Raw genomic sequence first — 23,384 nt, 5'->3', positions numbered from 1 at the left:
TGGAGAGGAGTACTTGGTTATCCAGTTTTGGGTCCACTAGTACTGAGGCCCCAGGACACCAGCAGGGAAGACTCCAGTTAATTTGATTGGAGCGTAGTAACTCCTGATTGCCCTGGTTCCCAGGAAACCGGGCCTAACACCTTCATTCTCAAGATGTTATCTAATGTGGATGTTTAAAAAACATAGCTGCTACCTAACAGGGTATTTTGGTGCTGATACAGAGATGAACTGGTCCACCCCAAAAAAAAGACAAAACCGGATTATTCATTGAGCACAGTCTTCGGAGACTTTCTGAATGCCAATGTTCAGCCACCAGTGGGCAAAAAGCATTTACTTTGGTGTGTTCAAAGCTGTACTACAAATTTACCTACTGCAAATGGTAATGTAAACGTCCAACTGCAAACTGTACTACTGTCTTCCAACTGCAAATCGCTTCCACTTTCATTAAACAGATGTGAAAGGAACAATGATTGCAGATTCAGTGATTAACTATTTATTATGTGAATGGCTACATGATGCGTGATTTCACCGGTGATGTCACTGGTTATGTAATTTCTGATGTAATCTTTATATGTAGTTGCAAAGGGCTTCATCAATTACACTCCATAGAGATATATATCCCTAAAGGCATTTATTGTATTTGGAAGGCACTTTCAACATACACATACATTTTTGCAATGCAATAGTGAGTAAGCACATTCAAGGCTGGGTTCATATCTGTCACAGCAAAACAGCCTGTGATACATGACGTATCAACACAAATAGGGTTAACAGTTTGTATTGCTCTGAGTGTTTCACGTCCATTAAAGAACTGTATTGCACCTTCCACATTATGCAATAGAGAACATTGTTCCTTTCATTGTTTTGCATACTCCTTTTGTAATTTGCCACCCCCCATTGTTCCCTTAGTACGACTGCAAGCACTCAATTGCTCCTTCATATTATTGAAAGTAATAGACTACCCCTTCATTTCATGGATTATCTGAATGATTCCTTTTATATCAATGTTTACTCTCCATTGCTTCTTTCATAGTATTTCTTGCAATACACTGCTCAGATGTTAGCAATAAAATGTCCCGCATTCATTTTTTAATGGATGTCCATGCACTCCTCTCTTCATTGTTTCACAAGGTGTTCATTGTCTTTCCTCAAAGAACTACATTATCATGCCTGCCCCTTTCTTTGAAGTATATGCGTTTATTACCACTGGATATTTTGTATAACATTCTTCTCGTATGTTACATTTTACATTTATCTTAGTGGCAGCCCCTGTAATCTAAAAGAGGTGTGAGACAATCTATGTGCGCCACAGTCATCGCCCCTTCCAGGGTCTCAAAATACAGGCGGGACATTTCTTTGTTTAGATGACAACACCAGATCACAACATACCATGACTGTGAACATCCAACTAAACTTGTTTCAGATTAAATGTGGGGGAAAAGTACATATTTTCACTCCCTCTTCACCTCATAGCCAGACTTTCAGAAATCCTCCATGGACCACAGCCAACTGTGGTGAGAAAGAAGGTTAAAGGATTACTCTGAAAGAACAGAAGAAAATTGAGGAGATCCAAGAGCAGCTGCTGGATCTTCAGAACAAGTAACTACAACTGCAGAAACCATGCACTCTCGGCACCCACTTACGAAACCTAATAGGTTTTCAATTTAATTTTGATCAATACAGAGTGATAGTGTTGAAAGAGCTTTTGAAGGACGAGGAAACTGACAGCTGAGCTTTTCTGGGTTTGTTTAAGAGAGTGTACCTCGAAGCAAGGTCCTAGAAGAATACAATTCTGAGCTAGTCAAAAGTCTGCTGATTATGGTCCATATTAGAGACAGACTCTATCTTAGCCTGTATTGAGAAGCACTGTGAGAAATTCACATAAATTAGCTTCACCTAATTCTGTGCAATTGAAGGAAAATTATTTGAAATTAGTTGTAGTGATTCAAAGTGCAAATCTATGATTTAGCACTTTATTTTAGCATGCAAAGCATCCTCTGGGCAATTTTTGATGCAAAGATGTATTTCATGCTAAAGAAATTGCAGGAAAAACACGTCTGTGAATGGCAGATGCTCTTGTGCAGGTTATTTGCGTTTTTACCATGTTCTAATTTTTCTGTGAACTGCACCATAATTACACAATGTGAAATAAAGGAAGATTTGCAGGAATTTTCTGTACCATGAAATTCCCAAAATTATATGAATTACGCTGGAATAATTTAAATGTCAATGGGACCTAATATTGACCAGTACAGATGGTGCCCAAAGGCCAACAATAGCACGTCAGAAGTCTTTAGGACCAGGTTGTGAAACATCACCCACAGGGAACATGATTTTTCACAAGACAGTCACTGAAAGCAGATGTTGAACACGATCTATAGTTTGGTTAAGAAAAAAGGTTGTCTCTTAGTGTGACTCAGTTACTTAAAGTGTAATGGCTAGACCTTTAGGACTTGCACCTATGATATTACATTGTATTTAAAACATCCTGGGTTTTTGACTGGGGCTGAAGCCACAAAGGTAGCAGACCAATGAAAGACAGAGTGACTGTGCGTTAGTTGACAAAAGAATTATCCAACATGGGGATGCTGAGCCGAGGAAACTGGAAAAAATATAGTTTATTCTTTTACGAAACCAATCCTTAGCAAGTTTGCAGGATAGACAACAATCTAGATCAACAAATGCACCAAAAGAAGATTGCAGGAAATGGGATTGGATCTCAACGTGAGGTCAACTACGCACTCCTGTTCCAAAAAACAGAGCAGCCATGGTGCTGGGCAAGAGGTGACTTTTGTCAAGGTTCGTCCTGGGTTCCCGCAAATATGCTTGGGTTCCACTCTATCTGTGAAAATCTGCATAAATTATCCTTAATTTATACATTACCTTCTAATCAAGCAAACATACTTTGGGGCTGAGGTTGATACTGACTCCTGTTTGAGTCTGTAAGGGGGAGTTGAAGAAATGAACCCCTAGATTATGACACAGCTATTGACAGTGGGGATAAATTGTACTAATACCGGGCTGTGACTGGCAGCAGTCTACTCTCAGCATATTGGCTAGAAGAGAAACCCTGGGAAGAATCACTACATCAAATGAACACATGGAGCCCCTGTGGTAGTTGAAGATTCTCTTCACTTGGTGAGGGTCATAAACGAAATATTGCACAGGATTAGGCAGATAATATGTTTGCTGTAGTTATCCGGATTTCAGCCATATCAAAGGAGTTGCTCTTGGTAGTAGATTGGCTCCCCGTCCACTCTTTCTTGGGAGTCCTGGCCTCACAGACCCATGCCACAACAATGAATAAGAGTTTCAATAGTTCGACAATTATGAGAAGCCTGCTTGTTCGGCTGAAGATGAAAAACATAGCGCCATGACCCCTGTAAATCTGTTAACTACAGGGTCCCACAACTCTTAAGATAAGGCATTAGGCAAGACATCTGGCGGGCTCACATTAGCAATGCTCATGCATGGCTCTCATTGCTTTAAGCTGTACATGACCTTATTATTCACATTTAATCCAGTTGTGAATTATAAACAGATAGTTATGTGTCCACAACTGACACGAAATAAGTAACTATTCATTCATATTACTCTAGCCTCAGATTATGACACATTTATTGCACTCACGGTGATGGATAAGGTTTCTGTAAAAGAGAACTATTGAACAGTTTACATATGCAATCAATTGTGTTGAATATATGTTTTTAAAGCAGTCATGAAATAAAATAAATAGTACGGTTTAACCGAATAATTGAATTAAAGATTTAAAAGTTAGGTCAAGTGGAGCTCAATACAGAATTGACGGTACACTCCCACAAGTGCAAAAAAATGATCACATTTACAAATAATGGGATGTCTAAAAACAGGCCCCTGGTCTGTTACTTCACATATAGCACTTGTCTTAACTTGCAACTGAGATGTCATAAAACTATCTCTGTTTGCACGCATGTATTTCTTCGACGTTGGTAAATATAGTATGTTCTATGTTCCCTGCCACATTTTTGTATTAAGGCCCACTTTTACTATTATTTTGCATGTGTGCTTGTGCAACATTAGGTGGCGTTTCATGCTGCAATGTGGTGCAAACAGAATCCTTGACTAACGTTCTGATTGCTAACGTGTTTTAGTGCTATTAGTTGGCGCGAGCACATCACCAAAAAACATTTCAGTCGTGCAGTGCCAACCCCGACGTAATGTATACAAAGTGAATTAGATTACAATATTTGACACCCAGCCCGACCTACTAAGCTAACATGACCAGTTTTTACATCAAATTCTAATGCCAAAGCCATGTGCAATATGTTTAACAATATAAGAGGAATATATTGCGTGATACCCCCACACGTAGATTGCTTAACTATTTACAGCAAAATTAAACATTTTATGCAGCTTACCCTTTGCTGGTTTTCATCCTGGTCAAATTTGTAATGAAAGCTGTATGTACCTCAAGTATAAATCTCACTCTACACGCAGCAGGCTCGCCACTTTGTTGTTAGGAAATGTTTAGCGTTGCGCTGAAATAGCTTGACATCATTAGCGCGTGATTCTTGCTGAATGTGGTGCTACTCTGTTTTTCCCATTTGTGCAACACGTCACTGCTAATTTCCATGCAGCGCTCGCTACTTGTTTGTTGATCTAGGCCTAATGGTACATTATATGATGTCCTAACTAATAGGTTGATGTGTTGTCACTTCGGAAAGTTTGTCGAACTAAGCATTAAAAGTTTTTTGACAATCCTTCAGGACCACACACAGCGCGTATGCACTCATTCATTCTCAAATACTGATTTAGCCCTGTATCAAAATACAGTTATTTTGTAGCCCTGACTTCTATAACCATTATCATTTTTTCACATTTATTTCGTTCCGGGGTCAATAATGTATTACAATTATTCGTATTGTCTTCTTTCGTTTGTCACTGCTAAAGAAATAGTTACATTGTGTAGTACATAAAATCATCAACACACACCTACATTGCAAAAAGCAAGTACGAGATTAAATATATTCCCATATGGTAAACAACAAACAATTTTTGCAGACTGAAAGCTGCTGTGTGTACTCACAAGTCCCAAAAGGGCAATGGTAGAACCTTTGTTGATACTTTATTGCTCGGAAGACATTGATGCAACTTGAACAACTGCGCTCTATTTTTATGTACAGGAGTGTTTGTTGGCACGAAACTTACAGCATGGATGGCAGTAGGGGCATGGTAGGAGTGTGTTATTGTTGACATTCCTACTGCAGACTGTATGTTCTCCACGTCTGCCAGATTTCTTTTTTAAAGTATGAGTAACTATGATGACAAGAGTTCAATTCTACAAAAATGGATCACCTAAACTGCAGGCCAGTAATAAAAAATATGACAAAGGACAATATCTCTCTAATTAAAGGAGGTCTGTTTTCTAAAGTCACTGTGAGGCATATTGCACCATTCAAACGATTCTGTGGATCTAAGAAATCACGTAACATTTTGGAAGTCTGATAAAATGAAGACCAAGACAAACGTTTTCCATCAGGATTCCAAGCTTTCATGTTCCAGTATTATTTAGTGTGCAGCTGAATAGTACGTCCAACAAGTAGGAAAAGCATTCCAGCAAACAGAGAGAAGAAAATGCCCACTGGAGCCAACATAAATGACCAGCCGTAGCGGACATAGACGTTGAAGTCGACACAAACTTCTAGCTTTGATTTCTTGTAGTTGTCCAGGTTGGACATTGCTTGCACCCAAATGACATACATCACAACAACCATTGAAAAGAAAATACCTGAAAGACAAAGATCAGACTTATAGGTTTCATTTTGTGCTGTTTGTACATTTTTGTGCATCCATGATCTCAGAATACAGAGCAATACATAGGTTCACTCTTTAAACAATTCTACATTGTTTTGTTCCTTCACAACATTATATTTTAACTTTCTGTTGTGTTGAGTAACCTCATTTTGGGTAACAATATCACCTGCTACCTACAACACCACAAAACAGCAGTGATGTGGTACCAAGATATGGTTAGGAGCACAGTCCACAATTTGCACAAAAACCATGCAACCATGCACATCATAACTCGCGCACCAAATGCAATGCTCAGGACTTCGCCAGTGAAGAAAGAGATGCAATTACAAATGTTTAAATCACCTTAAAGATGAGGTTACATAACACATTACCCTTGCCACTTTGACAGAGACAACTCTAAATGAAGTATCATTAATTAATTTGATTATACATTGTTGCTTAATTACATTTCTCTTTTAGGTGTTGTCATTTACTGGCCCTGCACAGCAGGGTTGGTCACAGACCCTGGCTCCTAGCAAAGGCAGCCAACCCAGGCAGTGCACAGCTTTCAACCATCTAATCTAGGGGACTTGCTCCACAACATCTGCACGGCCAATGTGTGGCTGCTGAGCAAATGTAGCTGTAGGACTTTAATACTAGTGGGCCTGCAGCACTGAACGTTCTACCCACATGAGTAGCTCTGCAAACATCTCAGGCGCTCCATGGCAGTGCCTGCGTGTGCAGTTTTAAATTGTCATTTCGACCAGGCCCAAACTTCCCTTTTACTACGTATAAGTCACTCCTAAATTAGGCCTAAGGCAGGTTAAAAGGTATACTCTTAGGGAAATCTAATTATTCTCATTCAAATTAGTTGACCAAATCTACCAAAAAGAAAATACTTTAGAAAAAAATCAAAACAAGTTATAGGAGAACATTATCGAAAATTCTTGCACTACTGTTGAGACTAGGTAGGGAGTATAACATTAACAAGGTAAAAACAATTTTTAGAGAGTATTGCTTGAATAAAGATAATGTAAAGAGAGAAGCATTTACATGACAGCATATGTTTCTGTCAAACAGACAAAATGATATGCAGAAATGTTGGAGACTAGTGAGCAATGGGGATGATTATTATCATTTGACCCAGAAACAGGCTGCAGGCACCAAATGGGTAGGACAAGAAAATACTAACTTCCTATAAGTGGCATTTTCAGAATGGTGACTTACAATCACAATTTACCATTACAGAGTGTTTTAAATTACAATTCCTCAGACACACACATGACTGTCCTACCTGCTCCTAATCAAAAGTTATCATTTATTAAATGTAATAAGGTAACACAATGTTATCCTGTAGGAGAGATAGGCTTTGCAGTGATGAAAAATCAAGTTGAGAGTTTTTCACTACCAGGGCACATAAAAGTTCACGACAACATATATCTAACTTTTTAAATACAACATACCCCGCCCAACGGGCTGTTTAAGGGCTATCCTATGGGTTATGTATATGTATTAAAAAGGAAGATTTAGTTCTAGTGAAAGGTTTATTTTGCCAGGTCAAAAGGTCAGCTTAAAACTGCACACACAGGCTGCAATGGCAGGCCTGAGACAGGAAATAAAGGGCTACTTAAATAACATACATAATATGTGATGCAGGCCTAATAAAAGCAATTAATTTACCAGCCTTGGGTATATGTAGGGAAACAGACTTTTTGCAGGTTTACTCCCACTGTTTGCCCCATTTTGACTAGTAGGCACTGGTATAATGGCTCTGACCCCTGCTAAACAGTACTCAGTGCATGTGCTTTAACTCTTGAAATGATGGCTGTTTAACTGGCTTGTCCCCAGTTGGCATAGCTTAACTTACTTGTACGTCCCTAGAATATGGTAGTGGGGTATTCAGGGCCTGCAAGTTAGCGTATCCCCCAGGGACTGCAGCACTTGTCTGCCACTCTTAGTGGGACATAGTAAAACATGGCTTCAAGTCTGCCACTGTAGTCCGAAAGGACAGTTTTAAACTGCCAACTCGACTTTGCCATTTAAGGTACTGACAAAGCCCAAGCTTCCCATTTTAATATATGTTAGTCACCCCCAGGCTAAGCCTACCAAGCTATGAGGCATGGTGGTGTGTGTTAAAAATTGGAATATGTACTTTTTTATGTTCCAGCAGTAAAGTTTCTAATTTTTTTTTTTTTTTTTACTGTGGAAGGACAGGTAGCCCATGGCCAAGTGCAGAGTTACAAGATGACACCTCAGCTCTTCTAACTTCTGGATTGCACTGCTAAAGATGGTTATGTAAGGTGTTGGAAATGGCCCTTTTTGCAGGGCCATCCCTAAACTTTTTTGCCTCCTTCCTTCTATTTTTCCTGACCGATTATTGTTGGTTTTAGAACTCTGGGCACTTTACCACTGCTAACCAGTGGTAAAGTGTATATGCTCTCTGTGGACATTGTATTGTTGATTGGCTTATCCATGATTGGCATATTTGATTTACTAGTAGGTCCCTAGTAAAGTGCACTAGAGGTGCCCTGAGCCTCTAAATCAAATGCTACTAGTGGGCCTGCAGCACTAGTTGTGCCACCCACACGAGTAGCTCTGTAAACATTGCTCAGACCTGCCACTGCAGTGTCTGTTTATGCAGTCTTGCACTGCCAATTGGACTTGGCAAGTGTACCCACTTGCCAGGCCCAAAACTTGGCACCCCTGAGATAGGCCCTAGGTAGCTCCATGGGCTGGGTGCAGTATATGTTAAAGGTGGGACATGTACTGATGTGTGTTACATGTCCTAACAGTGAAATACTGCTAAATTCAGTCTTCACTGTTACAAAGCCTACCTCTCTCGTAGGTTAACATGGGGGCTGCCTTTAAATAACTTTAAAGTGCTGATTCCATTTGAGAACAGATTGAAATGTGGAGTTTAGGGTCTCTGAACCCCCAATTAAAAAATACATATTTTAGTGAAGTTGTTTTTTAGATTGTTAGTTTGATAATGCCACTTTCATAAAGTAGGAATTTTCTTGCTTAAACCATTCTGTGACTCTGCTTGTTTGTGGATTGCCTGTCTGGGTCAGTTTGACAGTTGGGCTGTTTGTCAAGCTCCTCTAGACAGTGACATAAAGGGAGCTGGATTGTAACTTGCACATACTGATGAGCCATCTGTGCTAAGAGAGGAGGGAGGAGTAGTCACTCACACCTGAAAGGGATGTGTCTGCCCTCACACAATGCAGTCTCCAACTACCTGGTGTGTGTCTGGGGCCAGGCCTGGCAAAGGCAGGATCTTGTGAACAACATGGACTTTCCTTTGAAGTAAACCTAATTCAAAGGCTAAAAGGGTTATAAGTATTGGACCAAAAACCCCTGAAAATCAGATCACTTCTGGAACCAAGAGGAACCTCTGCCATGGAGAAGAGTTGAAGAGCTGAGGAGGAGTGCTGCCCCTGTCTGTGACTGTGATTTGTTGGGCTATCCTGCAGTTGCTGCTTCTGCCTGTGAAAGGGGACAAAGACTGGACTTTGTGGTGTATTCCTGCTTGTGAAGAATCTCCACAGGCTTGAAATGAGCTTGCCTCCTGTTTTGAAGTGTCAGGGCCATCAAAGTCTTCCTCAAAGTCAACCAGACTATGGCCCTCATTCTGACCTTGGCGGTCGGCGGAGAGGCGGCGGTCGGACCGCGAACAGACCGGCGGTCAGAAAAATGGCATTCTGACCGCGGCGGTCACCGCCGCGATCGACCGCCACTTCCCCACTCCGACCGCCACGGCGGTCATGACCGCCGGGCTGGAGTTTGCGCACTCCGGCCCGGCGGTCGTCCCAAGACCGCCAACGGTATCATGACCCTGCCTACCACCGCGGTTTCTGGCGGTCGGGAACCGCCATGCGAACCATGGCGGTAAGCACTATCGGGGCCAGGGAATTCCTTCCCTGGCACTGATAGGGGTCTCCCCCACCCCCCACTTCCCCACCGAGTCCTCCCCCCACACCCTCCACCCCCCTGCCACCCCCCAGAGGTGGTACGAACCCCCTCGCCACCCCCACCCCGACATGCACATACATGCACCCCGACATGCACACACCCCCAACATGCACATATACACACCCCCTACACACACATACACAACGGGGACACATACCCGCACACATACATGCAGACATGCGCACCTGCCGAACAGCACACATTACCCATAGACACAGCAGCACCCCCCGCCCGCATACACGCACTCACACACCCCCTCTACACACTCACACGCACACCCCCATGCACGCCCACATCACACAACACCCCCCCTCCCCCTCCCCTCACGGACGGTCAACTTACCTTGTGCGTTGGTCCTCCGGGAGGCGACGGGAGCCATGGGGAGGTGACCGCCAACAGAACACCGCCAACAAAAGACCGCCACACAGATATGTGGGTCGTAATTCTGTGGGCGGTGTTCTGCTGGCGTGGCGGTGGAGGTTGACCAGTCTCCACTTTTCCGCCGACCGCCAGTGTGGCTGCTGGCGGTTTCCCGGCGGAACGCTCCCAGCGGTCGGAATGCGCACAGCGGCATACCGCCGCGGTCGGCGGTCTTCACCGCGGCGGTAACTCGGCGGTCTCGCGAAAAGACCGCCAAGGTCAGAATGAGGGCCTATGTGTGGATCCGAGGTGCCCCATCCGGAAATGGACCCATCACTCTCTTGCGAGGGAGAAAAATGATGCATTGCCGACCGTACCAGAGAAGAAACAATGCACGGCCTTCCTTACGAGGAATGAATCGATGCCGAATCGACGCATTGCTGCCTTTTCTGACACACCCTCACCCTTGCAGCTTTATTTTTGATGCTAACCAGGTACTTTGTGCAAAATAAACATTTCCATTGTTTTCTAAGGAGTAAGACTCTTATTCTTTTGAAAATTTATATTTTAACTTTTGTATGTTGGATTTCTGTTGTTTTGGTCTTGTTTGATTTAAATAAATATGCCTATTTTTCTAAACTGGTGTGGTGTCCATTTTGTAGTGTTTTCACTGTATTACTTTGTGTGTGGGTAAAAATACTTCACACATTGCTTCTGAGATAAGCCTGACTGCTTGTTCCAAGCTACCAAGGGGGTAAGTAGGGGTTATCTAAGTGTGTTTCACTATTGCCCTGACTAGAGTGAGGGTCCTTGCTTGGACAGGGGGTAACCAAAGACCCTATTTCTAACATAAGGTATCGAAAGAACCAGTGCATTAAATCTTATTTAATGGCTAAATCAAATTTTATGTCACTGGTGGGCAAAGTGCAAATTTAGAAGTTGCTACGTTAGTTGCCCAAGGTTTCCAGTGCCCATTTACTGTGGTACTCGGAGTCTACCATGCAGACAGCTTTATGTCTTCCTGGGTAGACGTGCTAATAACTTCCAGGAAAGATACCACTAGTGGACTGAAACTGGAGGTGGTGTTACCACCCCCAGGCAGGAAGTCACATAGTTGTTGGCTGAAAAGGTGAGCTCTAAAGGGGAATCCATCTTTGACGGTCAAACGGGGAACATTTAGGAGAGGGGCTGCTCTACCGTTTAGGTAGACAGGATGGCACTAGGGACAGAGAAGGGAAAGCCAGTTGTCAAACTAGGGAGCTCTGGACGCCAAGGGAGGGGTTCTGCCATCTTGTGAGTGGGCAGAATGGTGCATCCTGGGATAGCCAGATGCCACACTTACTAAGATGTGGTCATCAGGAGAGAGGGATCCATTGGCTACCAACCACATCCTACTGTGGGTTTTTTGTACATAAATTGGCTAACCCTGGAAACCAGATTTCAATTCTCAACTGGACTGAAAGAAGAACCGATGATGGACTGCCCTGCTGCACCAAGTACTTGGCAAAAAGAGCCTGCACATATATGGACTGCAACTGCTGCACCTGGTGGCTAGCACAAAAGAGGGGCTGCGCCTGCTGTGTCCTGCTCAAGGAGAAGTCATCTCCAGAGCCCATCCGAAGCAAACAAAATCCAAGATTCAGCCGAATGGCCTACTATTCACAGCACAGGGACAAAACAGCTGAAGAAGTCTTCTAAGGGCAAGTGGTAGCCAGGATCACTGCATTGCCGCTTAGTGTCATTGTGTAGCACCAGGGACCAGGACCAGATGCTCAGAAGTTGCACTTGAGTCTGCTGGACCCTGGAGACCTGTCGGAGTGCAGGTTGGTTTCTCAGACGGCAAGCTATGGCCCAGAGAAGTATTTGGCTGTGATCACATACCCGGAACACTGGTAGTCCATTGGGGACTGGACTTCAGCCACACTGGAGAGGACCTCATGTGTCCAAGACCCCCTCATCACCTTTGTGGACCAAGGAGTCTCTGCAGGACAGCGTCGCATCCACAGCATCCTTGAGCATCTTCAGTATCCTGTATCTTCAGCATCAGGACCACTTCCATAGAAATCCTTCCAACGAGGATCAAGTAACTGGAACTGCTGGAAGACTACTTCTTCTGAGGAGGTAAATTTCTGAGGGCTTTGCTGGTTCTCCTCCCTGGCTCCTTGTTGGAGTTTGTCACCACAAGTAACTCTAACTGAACACATTATAACTTGCCCAGTTTATTTGTTCGAGCTGCCAATACTTGCTCACGGTTCAGTGAAATGCTATGATTTACAGTACCTTCTAAATTCTATATCTGCAGAACCATACTGTGGATCTTTTTCATTGTGTTGTCTAAAAATATATAAAAATGCAGTCTATTTTTAAAACTTGATGTCAGATTTCTTTGTTTTCTCATCAATTTGTTCTTCAATTGTTTTGGTGCTCTATGACTACTTTATACTTGTTCATTTGTGTAAGTGCTGCTCAAGGCCATAGCCACCCACGGTAAGGCTGAAGGTTTAACAAATGAAACGCAAAGGTCTTAAAGGGGTTAGTAAGTGTACTGCACAGTGAGGTCGCACAACCATACCATATAATACACCCCATTTCCTCACAGTAAAACACTTTACTAGGGCTTAATAAGTAAAATAAATATGCCAACTGGGTGTAAGCCAATTCTTTATAGGAGTGAGCACAAGCACTTTAGCACTGGTTAGCAGCGGTCAAATGTGCAGAGTCCTAAAGCCAACAAAATCTAATTCAGCAAAACTGGAATAGTAAAACATTTGGAGGGAAACCTCTTCATGGTTGTCAGGTCTAACATCTGTGGAGCCAACACAGTTTTGGACAGGCACATGTTATGCATGATGTCCTACAAAAATCTTCATTTTTATACTTGGGACTGCCACCTGCAGAGCATTCAGAAACAGTCACCGAAAATAGTGCAACAACTGGCACAATTTAAGCACTGGTAAGAAGGACGATTGCACTGCTTCAGCACGTTTTGTGCCTCCTCTCCATGTTAGAAAGTTTTCATTGTTTTGTCTATGCCATACATGTGTGTGTGGGGGGGAGTGGGTATGTGTGTGTGTGTGTGTGTGTGTGTGCACATAAAGTGGGAACCGGACCTGGCCTCACAATGTTGATGAACCCTGACAAAATCAGTTGAACACCATCTCTGTGAGGACCTTTGTCCTATGACCACAGGTTTGCATAATGAGTATAAGTACTTCTGAGCAAGTGCATAAAATACTAAAAGCACAGCTATATTTGCCTTGGCCTGCTGCATAGCATACCTCAGTAGACCTGCATGCATGGAGTTAGAATAGTAAATACATAATCCATTGCGGTCTGTGACTGGTCCTCATATATAGGTGTGTGTATGTGTCTGCATGAGAGCATATGGAGTGCCTGTGTGTGCGTGTGTGTGTATGTGTGTGTGCTTGAAGAGTTTGCTGCTGCTGCCAGTGTTGTATCATTGCTGTACATGAGGGAATACAGTGCTACTGCCCATGCAGTAAACGTGCCAGTATGTTAGTGAAGGTTAATAAATCATTTTTTTCAAAATAAGAATGTTAGAATGTGTTGATTCTTGTTTAATATTGAGCTTTAAATTACATTTAAATCAGCTATTGAAACAAACATCGACAAACTCGTTCATGCTGTTCATCAACATAATCTTTGAATGGGTGTACCTACTTATGAAACACATAAAGGTATATGGGAATCATTTTCACCTACCAGCTGTAATGAACAGACCTCCTCCTGCTTTATAAAGTCCATGACTCGAAAAAGGGGCCGCACAGATAATGAAGAATCCTCCAGCCACAATAGTAACCACACCAAGCAACATAAAAATTGTCCAGAAACCACGATAAACTGAAAAAGAAAATACATATTTGGGTTAGCTGGATTTCTTAAACGTATTGTATATTGTTATTAACAAAGGTCAAATCCAGGCATCAAGGAGAACAAACTCTTCTACCACTTGTTTTATGTCTGTACTGAAAGAGTTCTGGAGTTCCCTCAGAGCTGTTGTAATCCATAAGTAAATATTGGACGCAAGGTCTTGGTAGAGTGTTTGTTAAACTCTGTGGTTGGTGATTTGAGAAATTGTACAGAGAAATTATTCGTCACTTGACCATCATTTATTAATTGCAATATGTTGTTTGTTTGTACATATTTTAGCCTCACATGACTTAGGAGAGTATGCAACATTGTTATGCATTAATTTACATAGTAGCAACTGTTTTCTTAAATGCGTCTGTTTTCCATCCAATTGAGAGTGTGGATAGACTGGTTTATCTTTTCTTTATGCACATGTTACTTTAAAGGGAGTGATGTGTTCTTTAAAACATTGCTGTGAAGAAGATCGGATAGATCGAAATTAGTTGCCAATAAAAAAATGTAATTTCGTAAATTCACTTGTCCTGGAGTGTGCTTTACGTTTCCAGATATGAATGGAGCTGTTGCTTTGTAATATATATATATATATATATATATATATATATACACATATAGGATATACTTACCATTTTACTTTTTAGCCTTTACCTACCATGCTTTTACAACATTTTCATAGTAAAGGCATGCGTGTAAAGGCATATGCATGGTAAAAAAGTTTGTTGTAAATAACTGCGCAGTAATGACCATGTGTTGTAGTAACCGCGTTGTAAAATAATTCATGGTAAATGCATGCGTGGTTCCGTCATACATCCGTCTCCATTTATGCTAAATGTCTTTTTAGGAGCTGCCAATTGAGGGATTCAGCTAGGCTGCACTGCTCGTCTTTCCCAGAGCTATCACCACTCTATCCAATTTGATTTGATTCAAAATCATTGTTCAGCACAATCTCATTGAGCCATAAAATAACAAACAGCATGAAATTACAACACCATGAATAAAAACAATTAAAAAAAATAAAGGAACGATCATACAATAGTAAGAAGTAGCTCATTTAAAAAAAAAAAAACATCAACCACAAATAGCACCTAAACAGGTTTCCCCAGGCCTCCCCAGTAAAAGATAACTACAACAGTGTAAATCAAACAGTTAAATAAAACAGAGAAGCGAATACAATAAGAATAAACAGCCCAGCTAAGAAACATCAGCCACAAATAAAACACAAGCAAGCTACCCCATGATAAAAACAAGCACTGCATAGCCTTAAATGGAGAACTATTGAATAGAGGCAGAATCCACTATAAGCTAGATATACCGGTTTGGATTGCAAGAACTATTAAAAGTAATAAAACAAGCATGTCAAAAGTCAGAAAAAAATGATGTAGACCTTACTTAGAAGACGATAAACAGTTAACAGTGCCTTAAATGAATATAAAGAAGAGGTATGCAAGGCAAAAGCTAATCACTATGCCACCACAAATATAGAAGCTCCAATAGTTAAAAAAAGCCATCTAACATTGCATGTGTCCTTTTAAGCCCTTTGCTGCGAGGCCTTTTCCCCCACCGGTAGCAGGCCTTTTTTTGGCTATTTGGGGCAAGGTGCGCTTAGGCCCTCATAACTTTTTGTCCACATAAGCTACCCACGCCAAATTTGCGTCCTTTTTTTTCAACATCCTATGGATTTTAGAGGTACCCAGACTTTGTGGGTTCCCCTGAAGGAGACCAAGAAATTAGCCAAAATACAGTAAAAAGTTCGTTTTTTAAAAAAACTAAATGGAAAAAAGGGCTGCAGAAGAAGGCTTGTGGTGTTTTTCCCTGAAATTGGCATCAACAAAGGGTTTGAAGTGCTAAAGTCACCAGCTTCCCAGCTTTCAGGAACAGGCAGACTTGAATCAGAAAACCCAATTTTTCAACACAATTTTGGTTGTTTACTGGGACATACCCCATTTTTAAAGATTTTTTGTGCTTTCAGCCTTCTTCCAGTCAGTGACAGAAATGGGTGTGAAACCAATGCTGGATCCCAGAAACCTAACCATTTCTGAAAAGTAGACAAAATTCTGAATTCAGCAATGGGTAATTTGTGTAGATTCTACAAGGGTTTCCTACAGAAAATAACAACTGAATTAAAAACATATTGAAATTGAGGTAAAAAATCAGCCATTTTCCTCTACGTTTTACTCTGTAACTTTTTCTTGCAATGTCAGATTTTTGAAAGCAATATACTGTTACGTCTGCTGGACTCTTCTGGTTGCAGGGATATATAGGGCTTGTAGGTCCATCAAGAACTCTAGGTACCCAAAGCAAATAAATTAGCTGCACCTTGCAGTGGGTTTTCATTCTATACCGGGTATACAGCAATTAATTTGCGGAAATATAAAGAGTGAAAAATAGGTATCAAGAAAACCTTTGTATTTCCAAAATGGGCACAAGATAAGGTGTTGAGGAGTAGTGGTTATTTGCACATCTCTGAATTCTGGGGTGCCCATACTAGTATGTGAATTACAGGGCATTTCTCAAATAGACGTCTTTTTTACATACTGTCTTATATTTGGAAGGAAAAATTGTAGAGAAAGACAAGAGGCAATAACATTTGTTTTGCTATTCTATGTTCCCCCAAGTCTCCCGATAAAAATGGTAACTCACTTGTGTGGTTAGGCCTAGCGCCCGCAACAGGAAGTGCCCCAAAACACAACGTGGACACATCACATTTTCTCAAAGAAAACAGAGGTGTTTTTTGCAAAGTGCCTACCTGTGGATTTTGGCCTCTAGCTCAGCCGGCACTTAGGGAAACCTACAAAACCTGTGCATTTTTTAAAACTAGAGACTTAGGGGAATCCAAGATGGGGTGACTTGTGGGGCTCTCACCAGGTTCTGTTACCCAGAACCCTTTGCAAACCTCAAAATGTGGCTAAACAAACACTTTTTCCTCACATTTCGGTGATAGAAAGTTCTGGAATCTGAGTGGAGCCACACATTTCCTTCCACCCAGCATTCCCCCAAGTCTCCCGATAAAAATGGTACCTCACTTGTGTGGGTAGGCCTTCTGCTCGCAACAGGAAATGCCCCAAAACACTATCTGGACACATCAAAATTATCAAATAGAAAACTACCTGTTTTTGCGGGGGGCACTGCGTTTTTGGTCCTGGGCTCAGCAGCCATCTAGGGAAACCTACCAAACCCAGACATTTCTGAAAACTAGACACCCGAGGGATTCAAGGGAGGTGTGACTTGCGTGGATCCCCCAATGTTTTCTTACCCGGAATCCTCAGCAAACCTCAAATTTAGGTAAAAAAAATCACATTTTCCCCACATTTCTGTGTGGGATCACAGCACTGGGACACATTTTCCTACCACCCAACGTTCCCCTTAGTCTCCTGGTAAAAATGATACCTCTCTTGTGTAGGTGGGACAAGTGTTTGCGGCAGGGAAGAGCCAAAAACGCGTTGATATTGAGGGGGAAGCAAAGTGGATCCAAAAGGACAGTTTGAAACAAAACATTTTCAGGCTGACAAGTGCAGCAGAAATTTTATCGGTACAGATGAGACAATGCTGGGTGGTAGGAATTTTGTGGATTCCTAAGGTTCCATCACAAAAATGTGAGGAAAATGTGTGCTTTCCAGCAAAGTTGCAGGTTTGCGGGGCATTGTGGGTAAGGAAATGGTGCGGGGTGCATGTGAAGAACACCACCCTGGAATCAACTAGATGTTTAGTTTTTAGATGTGTCTAGGTCTTGTGGATTTTTCTACATGGCAGCGACCCAAAGTAAAAAAAAAAGTGCAGCCCTCACCATTCCAAGTGGGACGGTTTTGAGAGTTACCAAGCTCTCATGGCCCAAATGCAAAACGAAAACCAAAAAAAACAAATGCCCTCTTGCTTGCCTTGGGATAAGATGTTTTAGTGTGCAGGGGAGAGCTGAATGACTGTTAGCCCCTTCAGTTCGGGTGAGGGCATAACCAGGCCCATACTGGTTGGTAGTCACCACCCCACTATAAAAATAATATAAAGTGCTGAGTGCTCTCTTTTGAAACACCGTTGCATGGGCACAGTACTGAAGCCCTGTGCTATTGATTCATAATGGGAAAAGCAATAAAGTGATGTGCAATGCCTGGACACAGCCTTGAAAGAAGAAAGCTATGCTGGGTGTTGGTCACCAGGAGGAATACTATTGCTGACTCTTGGGAAGGCGACTGACAAATAAGAGAGTTTGCTTCCTGTCTCAGTAAAAGCCCTCTTTTCCATCCTAGCACCTAAAAAAGAGTCCTTAACCACACTTTAGTGTGAAGCAGGGATTCTATATATGTCTTGGAACATGGGGGTATCAAACAATGATTTAGATACTTTATTAATGTAAGATAGCCATGGAATGTTAAAGACGTGGTCTAACACTAAACAATCCAAAATGATGGCTTTCACAAAGGCCGTTTTGGCTTTGGCTCAAATTGAGTGCCAAAGTAAAATGGGCTTGAGAGGGAGCAAGTCCTCCAGGTGGGTTAACCCGACTGTCCCGTGCACAATAGTGAATGCAATAGAGACATGGTTAAACAACAGGCGTCTAGGGAAAGCATTCTCTTCCATCTGAAGAGGACAACAGGAAAAATAATACCACAACACCTCTTCATACGTAACCGCAGAAGGGGCTCTTGCTTTATAGATGTTGACCATTTCCTTGATGGGTCAACTGCCAATTTTACAGGAGAACCTAAAGACCCGCTCACACACTCTGCTCATTTTGTATTAGGCATTTTGAATATGCTGAGTTTATAAACTATTGCTAGTGAAAAGGAAAACTAAGTAACAAAATGAATTGAATGAAAGAAATGCCTATATTAAGAAACATCATACACTTCTGGCTCTTTCTACCACAGTTCATTGTAAATGTTTTTGTTATTTTGATCACTAATTATTCTAGCCTCCATAAAGTCCACGAAAGCATTCATCAGTCTCTGCAGCTCGACAGTGGTCCTAAACATTAGGACCGTGTCAATTTGCATTCAGGGGTACAGGACCCACCATCCACTCCATTGATGAAAAGGGAAAAACGGAATGGGGGCAGGATGAAGTCCTACCTGACTCCCCTCCTGTTTTTAAGCAAGGAAGAGCATTCTCCATTTAGGTAAAAAAAAAAACGTTTGCAAATAAATTATTATACAACTGCGACAAGAAATAATCAATATTCTCAGGGGCCCATAGAAAGAAGAATATGTGCCACAAGATTGAATGGTCCACCAGACCAAAGGCACTACTAATGTCAGCAAAATACAAATGATGAACCCGAATTAGCTTCTGTTAACAATAAGCAGATCCAAATTCATGCACATTTCTATTCACCCTCGCCCCCTCCCGAAACCAAAGTGGACCTCTGAAAGAATAGAGTTGTTGGAGGCCCACTGCGCCAGTTTCTCCAAAAGTACCCTGCCCAGCAGCTTTGCAGAGAAGAACAGAAGGGAGCTGGGGGAGGGGATCTGCCCCCCCTGTATAAAGATGGGCAACATAATACAGTCTGTCCAGCTAGGTGGTATCTTGCCCTCAGCTGCTGCATTAAACACTCTGGTAAATATGGGGACCCATAACATGACCAGGACTCAGAAAGCATCAACTAGCACCCCATCTGGCCAAGGGAATGTGCCCCCGGTGCTCTATTATAAAGATGAAAGGACCTCATCCAAACTGAATACAAGGGTCCTATTACTGGTTTGGAAAGCACTCTTACATTCGTCCACTAATACCAGTTGGCCATTATACGAAACAGGCACATGAAGGGATTAAAAATCTTGGTAAAAAGGCCGACCCATGCTTGGCGAGGGACACATGAAGTTAGTTCTGGGGCTGAATCAGTTTTTAAAAAAGATGCATTTATCATGCTACAAAACAAAGAATCATCACAGGTCTCAGCTGCCTGGGCAATATTGAGCCAAGCGTCTTCCCTAAGAGCCTTTTTCCTAGAGCTGAGTGCTTCATTAAACTGCTTTCTTAGTTGTTTAATGGCAAAATAGTTGCTTGGAGAGCTATGCAGGGCAATCAGTACAGACTTAAATTCCTGGATCTAAAAGCCCACGTCAGTAACCAATTAATTGACCTGGCAATTTTTTCAAAGGCATGAACAAACCCATCTTGATCCACCTCGGTACCCAGGTGGTAACTAAACTTCATTAATTCGACTAGCAGCTTTCGTGGTATGCGCAATGGGTCGATCTCTGTTCATTTAATGGAGACTCCATTTGGTTTAACTGGAGCAACATTTTCTCCATGACTTATAATTGTGAAACCTTGAGCTCAAAGGGATAGTAAAACAACTAACCGGTTGTGACATTCACAGCCTTTTGGGTTACACTGAAATTAAGAGCCAGGTGAGGGACTGAATAAGTAATTAGAATATGGTAAATTTGTACCTCTACTGCTAAAGGAATTATTCTGTTCACTACTTGGAGTACTACAATTCTCCAACAGCAAAAGGTTGAGTTTGAACATTAAGGAATTTAAAGTCTTTCCATAGACGTTGTGCGGAAAGTGTGAAACATCCTCACACAGGGGATTAGTAACACCACATACACATTTCATTGGTAGGGGACATTTTTGTATATTGAAATCTCCAGCCCAAAGAAAGAGGCCGTGAAAATGAGTTAGCTGCAAAAATGCATCTAAGTCCAGGTCAGAATCAGAGACTTTAATTGATTATTATTCGATCCAATGCGCTTCTGAAAAACAGAAACACAAACTGATAATATGGCAAGGCAGTCAAAGATCTTCTAATAATAACATGAATCAAATTAGAAATTAAAATCAGCAGGCTGCCACTGACACACCTGGACAGAGACAGGGTAGCAGCAGTAACTATGGAGGAGAAACCTTTAATGTGAGAAGGTTCAATGCAAGAGGTTTCCTTGAGGCAAATGATATGGGAGGTTTCAGTTATGGTAAGCCAGTTTGGGTCCATTAATTTATTTAAGAGCACAAAAATATTCCATGAAATGAATTTACATTTCCCATCATAGCCAGAGTTTAATGGTGGGATCCCACCTAACAGCCTGGGAATGATTAAAGTGGGTAGGAACAGTAGGTTCAACTATAGATTCACGACTATGGCAAAGAGAGGGAAGGGTGTTATTGGTAAGGCCATTCAAACAGGTTGGCTGAGGGGTGCCCCAACTAATAAATTGTCAATCAACCACCTGTAGGTCACTAAAGTCTGCAAACCTATTAGAAAGGGGACGTTGAAAAGGACAGTTACCAACAGAGGACTGACCGGAAAATAGACTGTCCAGTGCGGGGTGCGCGTGGTGCAGGTGGTGGTAGAAAAAGCCAAGGGGGGAAAGCTTAATACTTCCAGAATTAGAAAGGCAAGGCGAGAACCATGACAAAGTCTTGCCCACAGACCTAGGGTGTTTAAAGTTGGTAATAATGCAATCTCCCTCAAAGGACTTCTTAGACAGACCAATCCACCCAACCCTTCTAGCAAGCAGGATGTGATCAGCTTTAGAGACCTGAAAAATATACTTGGCCGGAAGCCAGTGGAGGACTTTATTACAATAGCTCTTCTGGTGACTCAGTGATACGCTGAGACAGGGGTGGGTCTTTTTTCATTATCACAACATAAGGACAACAGTCAGGTGGTAGATTAATGGTTACACCACTACGACACCACTCATCTCTGGGTTGAGCCCTCTTGCTCCTTATCCCCCGAATTGGATTGCCGAGTAGGGCATCAGATGGTGTAATGCTACTGGCAGTCCTAGCTGGATAATTAACATCAGCACTAGGGGGATGGTGGGTAGCTGACCCACTATGGTCCTAAATGACTGACCTAGGAGCGAATCCCCATCCAGAGTATGAGGCCCTCCCACACGGCTTTGCCCCAGATCCACTCAAGATTGATGATGTTGTGAAGGATAGCAATATGAAGTGGAGGGGGGGACCGTATTTCTGCCCACAGGTCGCATGGGGGAAAATGATGATTGGTTGAGGGCAAGTTGGGGGAGAAATTCAGAGCATCGGGTGCCACGGCCAGGGAAAGTTGAGCGGCTAATTGATTAGGGGAGGCTCTGCAAATTATTTTCAATAGCCCCCAACCACGCTAAAACAGGAGGAAGCAGGGATTTAACCGCCCCCTCCCACTATCCAGTTATTTACCCTGGAACATCTACATGTCCAAGAAAAATAGCTGCTGTAGTGCTCACTGGGCTGATGTCAGAGTCACAGATTAATAATTGTAATGTAAGGGGCAAATGCTGTAACAGGAGGAAGCATGACGTAGTGTGATGGCCAACAAAAATATTCAATTAGTGAAATCGCCTGGGAGGGAACTCAGCACACAAAGGAGGGACATTTTACAAAATGCACCAATAAAAATGAAGCATTTAAGACAAGCACAACAAAGAATGAATAGCAGTAGTGGGCGTTGTTAAAAGCCCACAGAGAGATTACAACAGGCCAGAGGTCTTGCGGACCTGACCCTAAAAAATAGACCTCTGTTTTAGCCCTTTGAAACTCTCCCTTTGCACACCAACAAATACATCCTTCCTCAGATCCTAACTTCCGCCCCCTACTTAACCACTCTCTTCAACTCCTACCCAGAACCAGGTTATAACAAAACAAGGGCCAGGTTAAAACAAAAAAAGGTGAATCAGATAGCTAACAAAGTGGCCTCCATTTACAAATCATGCCAGTTTTGAACTTGTGAATACACACCCTATGGGTATGGAAGACTGCACGCATTTATACCTGCTGAAGGCAATGTTTGTACTAATATCAGAGAAAACAACAGAAAAAAACAGCCCACCTGGACATAACACCGTTCCACAAACTTCTACAAAATTGACCTATGAAGTTGAAAGAACCACGGCACATCCAAGCATTCCAAATGTAAGTCCTTTATTCTTCTTAGGTATTCAATGAAAACAGCAAACGTTGTACCAATCCATGTATATGTAGCCACAAACAAGAAACGGAATCGAACACACGACTGTTGGACTTATCATGGTCCTGGTACAAACCTTGATTCATTACCAAGGTGTACCGTCAAATATATATTGATATATCCACACATGTGATAAGCAACTTCTACACCGATTATTACAAGACGACCATATTGTGACACAGATCAAATAACTTACAGTCTTTAATGAGCTTTGAAAAAGTTGTTTTCACGACGAAACACGTGTCGGCTGTATATACATGGATCGGTACAACGTTTGCTGTTTTCATTGAATACCTAAGAAGAATAAAGGACTTACATTTGGAATGCTTGGATGTGCCTTGGTTCTTTCAACTTAATTCACTCATTGTGGACCTTCGGGATCACAATCTACACACCTTGTGGCTGGGTTTGGAGCCACTCTGGCACTCCGTATATTATATATGTTTAACTGTCAATAATATGTACTTTTTTAGATTTTAAT

At 42.1% G+C, this 23,384-nt stretch overlaps 1 protein-coding gene across 1 annotated transcript in view; it reads right to left on the bottom strand.

Moving 5' to 3' along the window:
* Positions 1 to 612: 612 nt before the first annotated feature.
* TMEM182 (transmembrane protein 182) overlaps positions 613 to 23,384 on the bottom strand; it is a 129,063-nt gene continuing 106,291 nt past the window's right edge. The window contains exons 4-5 of the mRNA XM_069204440.1: positions 13,828 to 13,965; positions 613 to 5,767 (exon numbers count right to left, since the gene is read on the bottom strand). Of these exons, the coding sequence (XP_069060541.1) occupies positions 5,544 to 5,767; positions 13,828 to 13,965 (362 nt within the window). The 3' untranslated portion in view covers positions 613 to 5,543. The remainder of the gene's footprint in view (positions 5,768 to 13,827; positions 13,966 to 23,384) is intronic.

This window comes from Pleurodeles waltl, chromosome 8, assembly GCF_031143425.1.
Source record: "Pleurodeles waltl isolate 20211129_DDA chromosome 8, aPleWal1.hap1.20221129, whole genome shotgun sequence".
NCBI lineage: Eukaryota > Metazoa > Chordata > Amphibia > Caudata > Salamandridae > Pleurodeles > Pleurodeles waltl.
The sequence above is the reverse complement of the archived record's forward strand: the minus strand, read 5'-3'. Positions and strand labels throughout refer to the sequence as shown.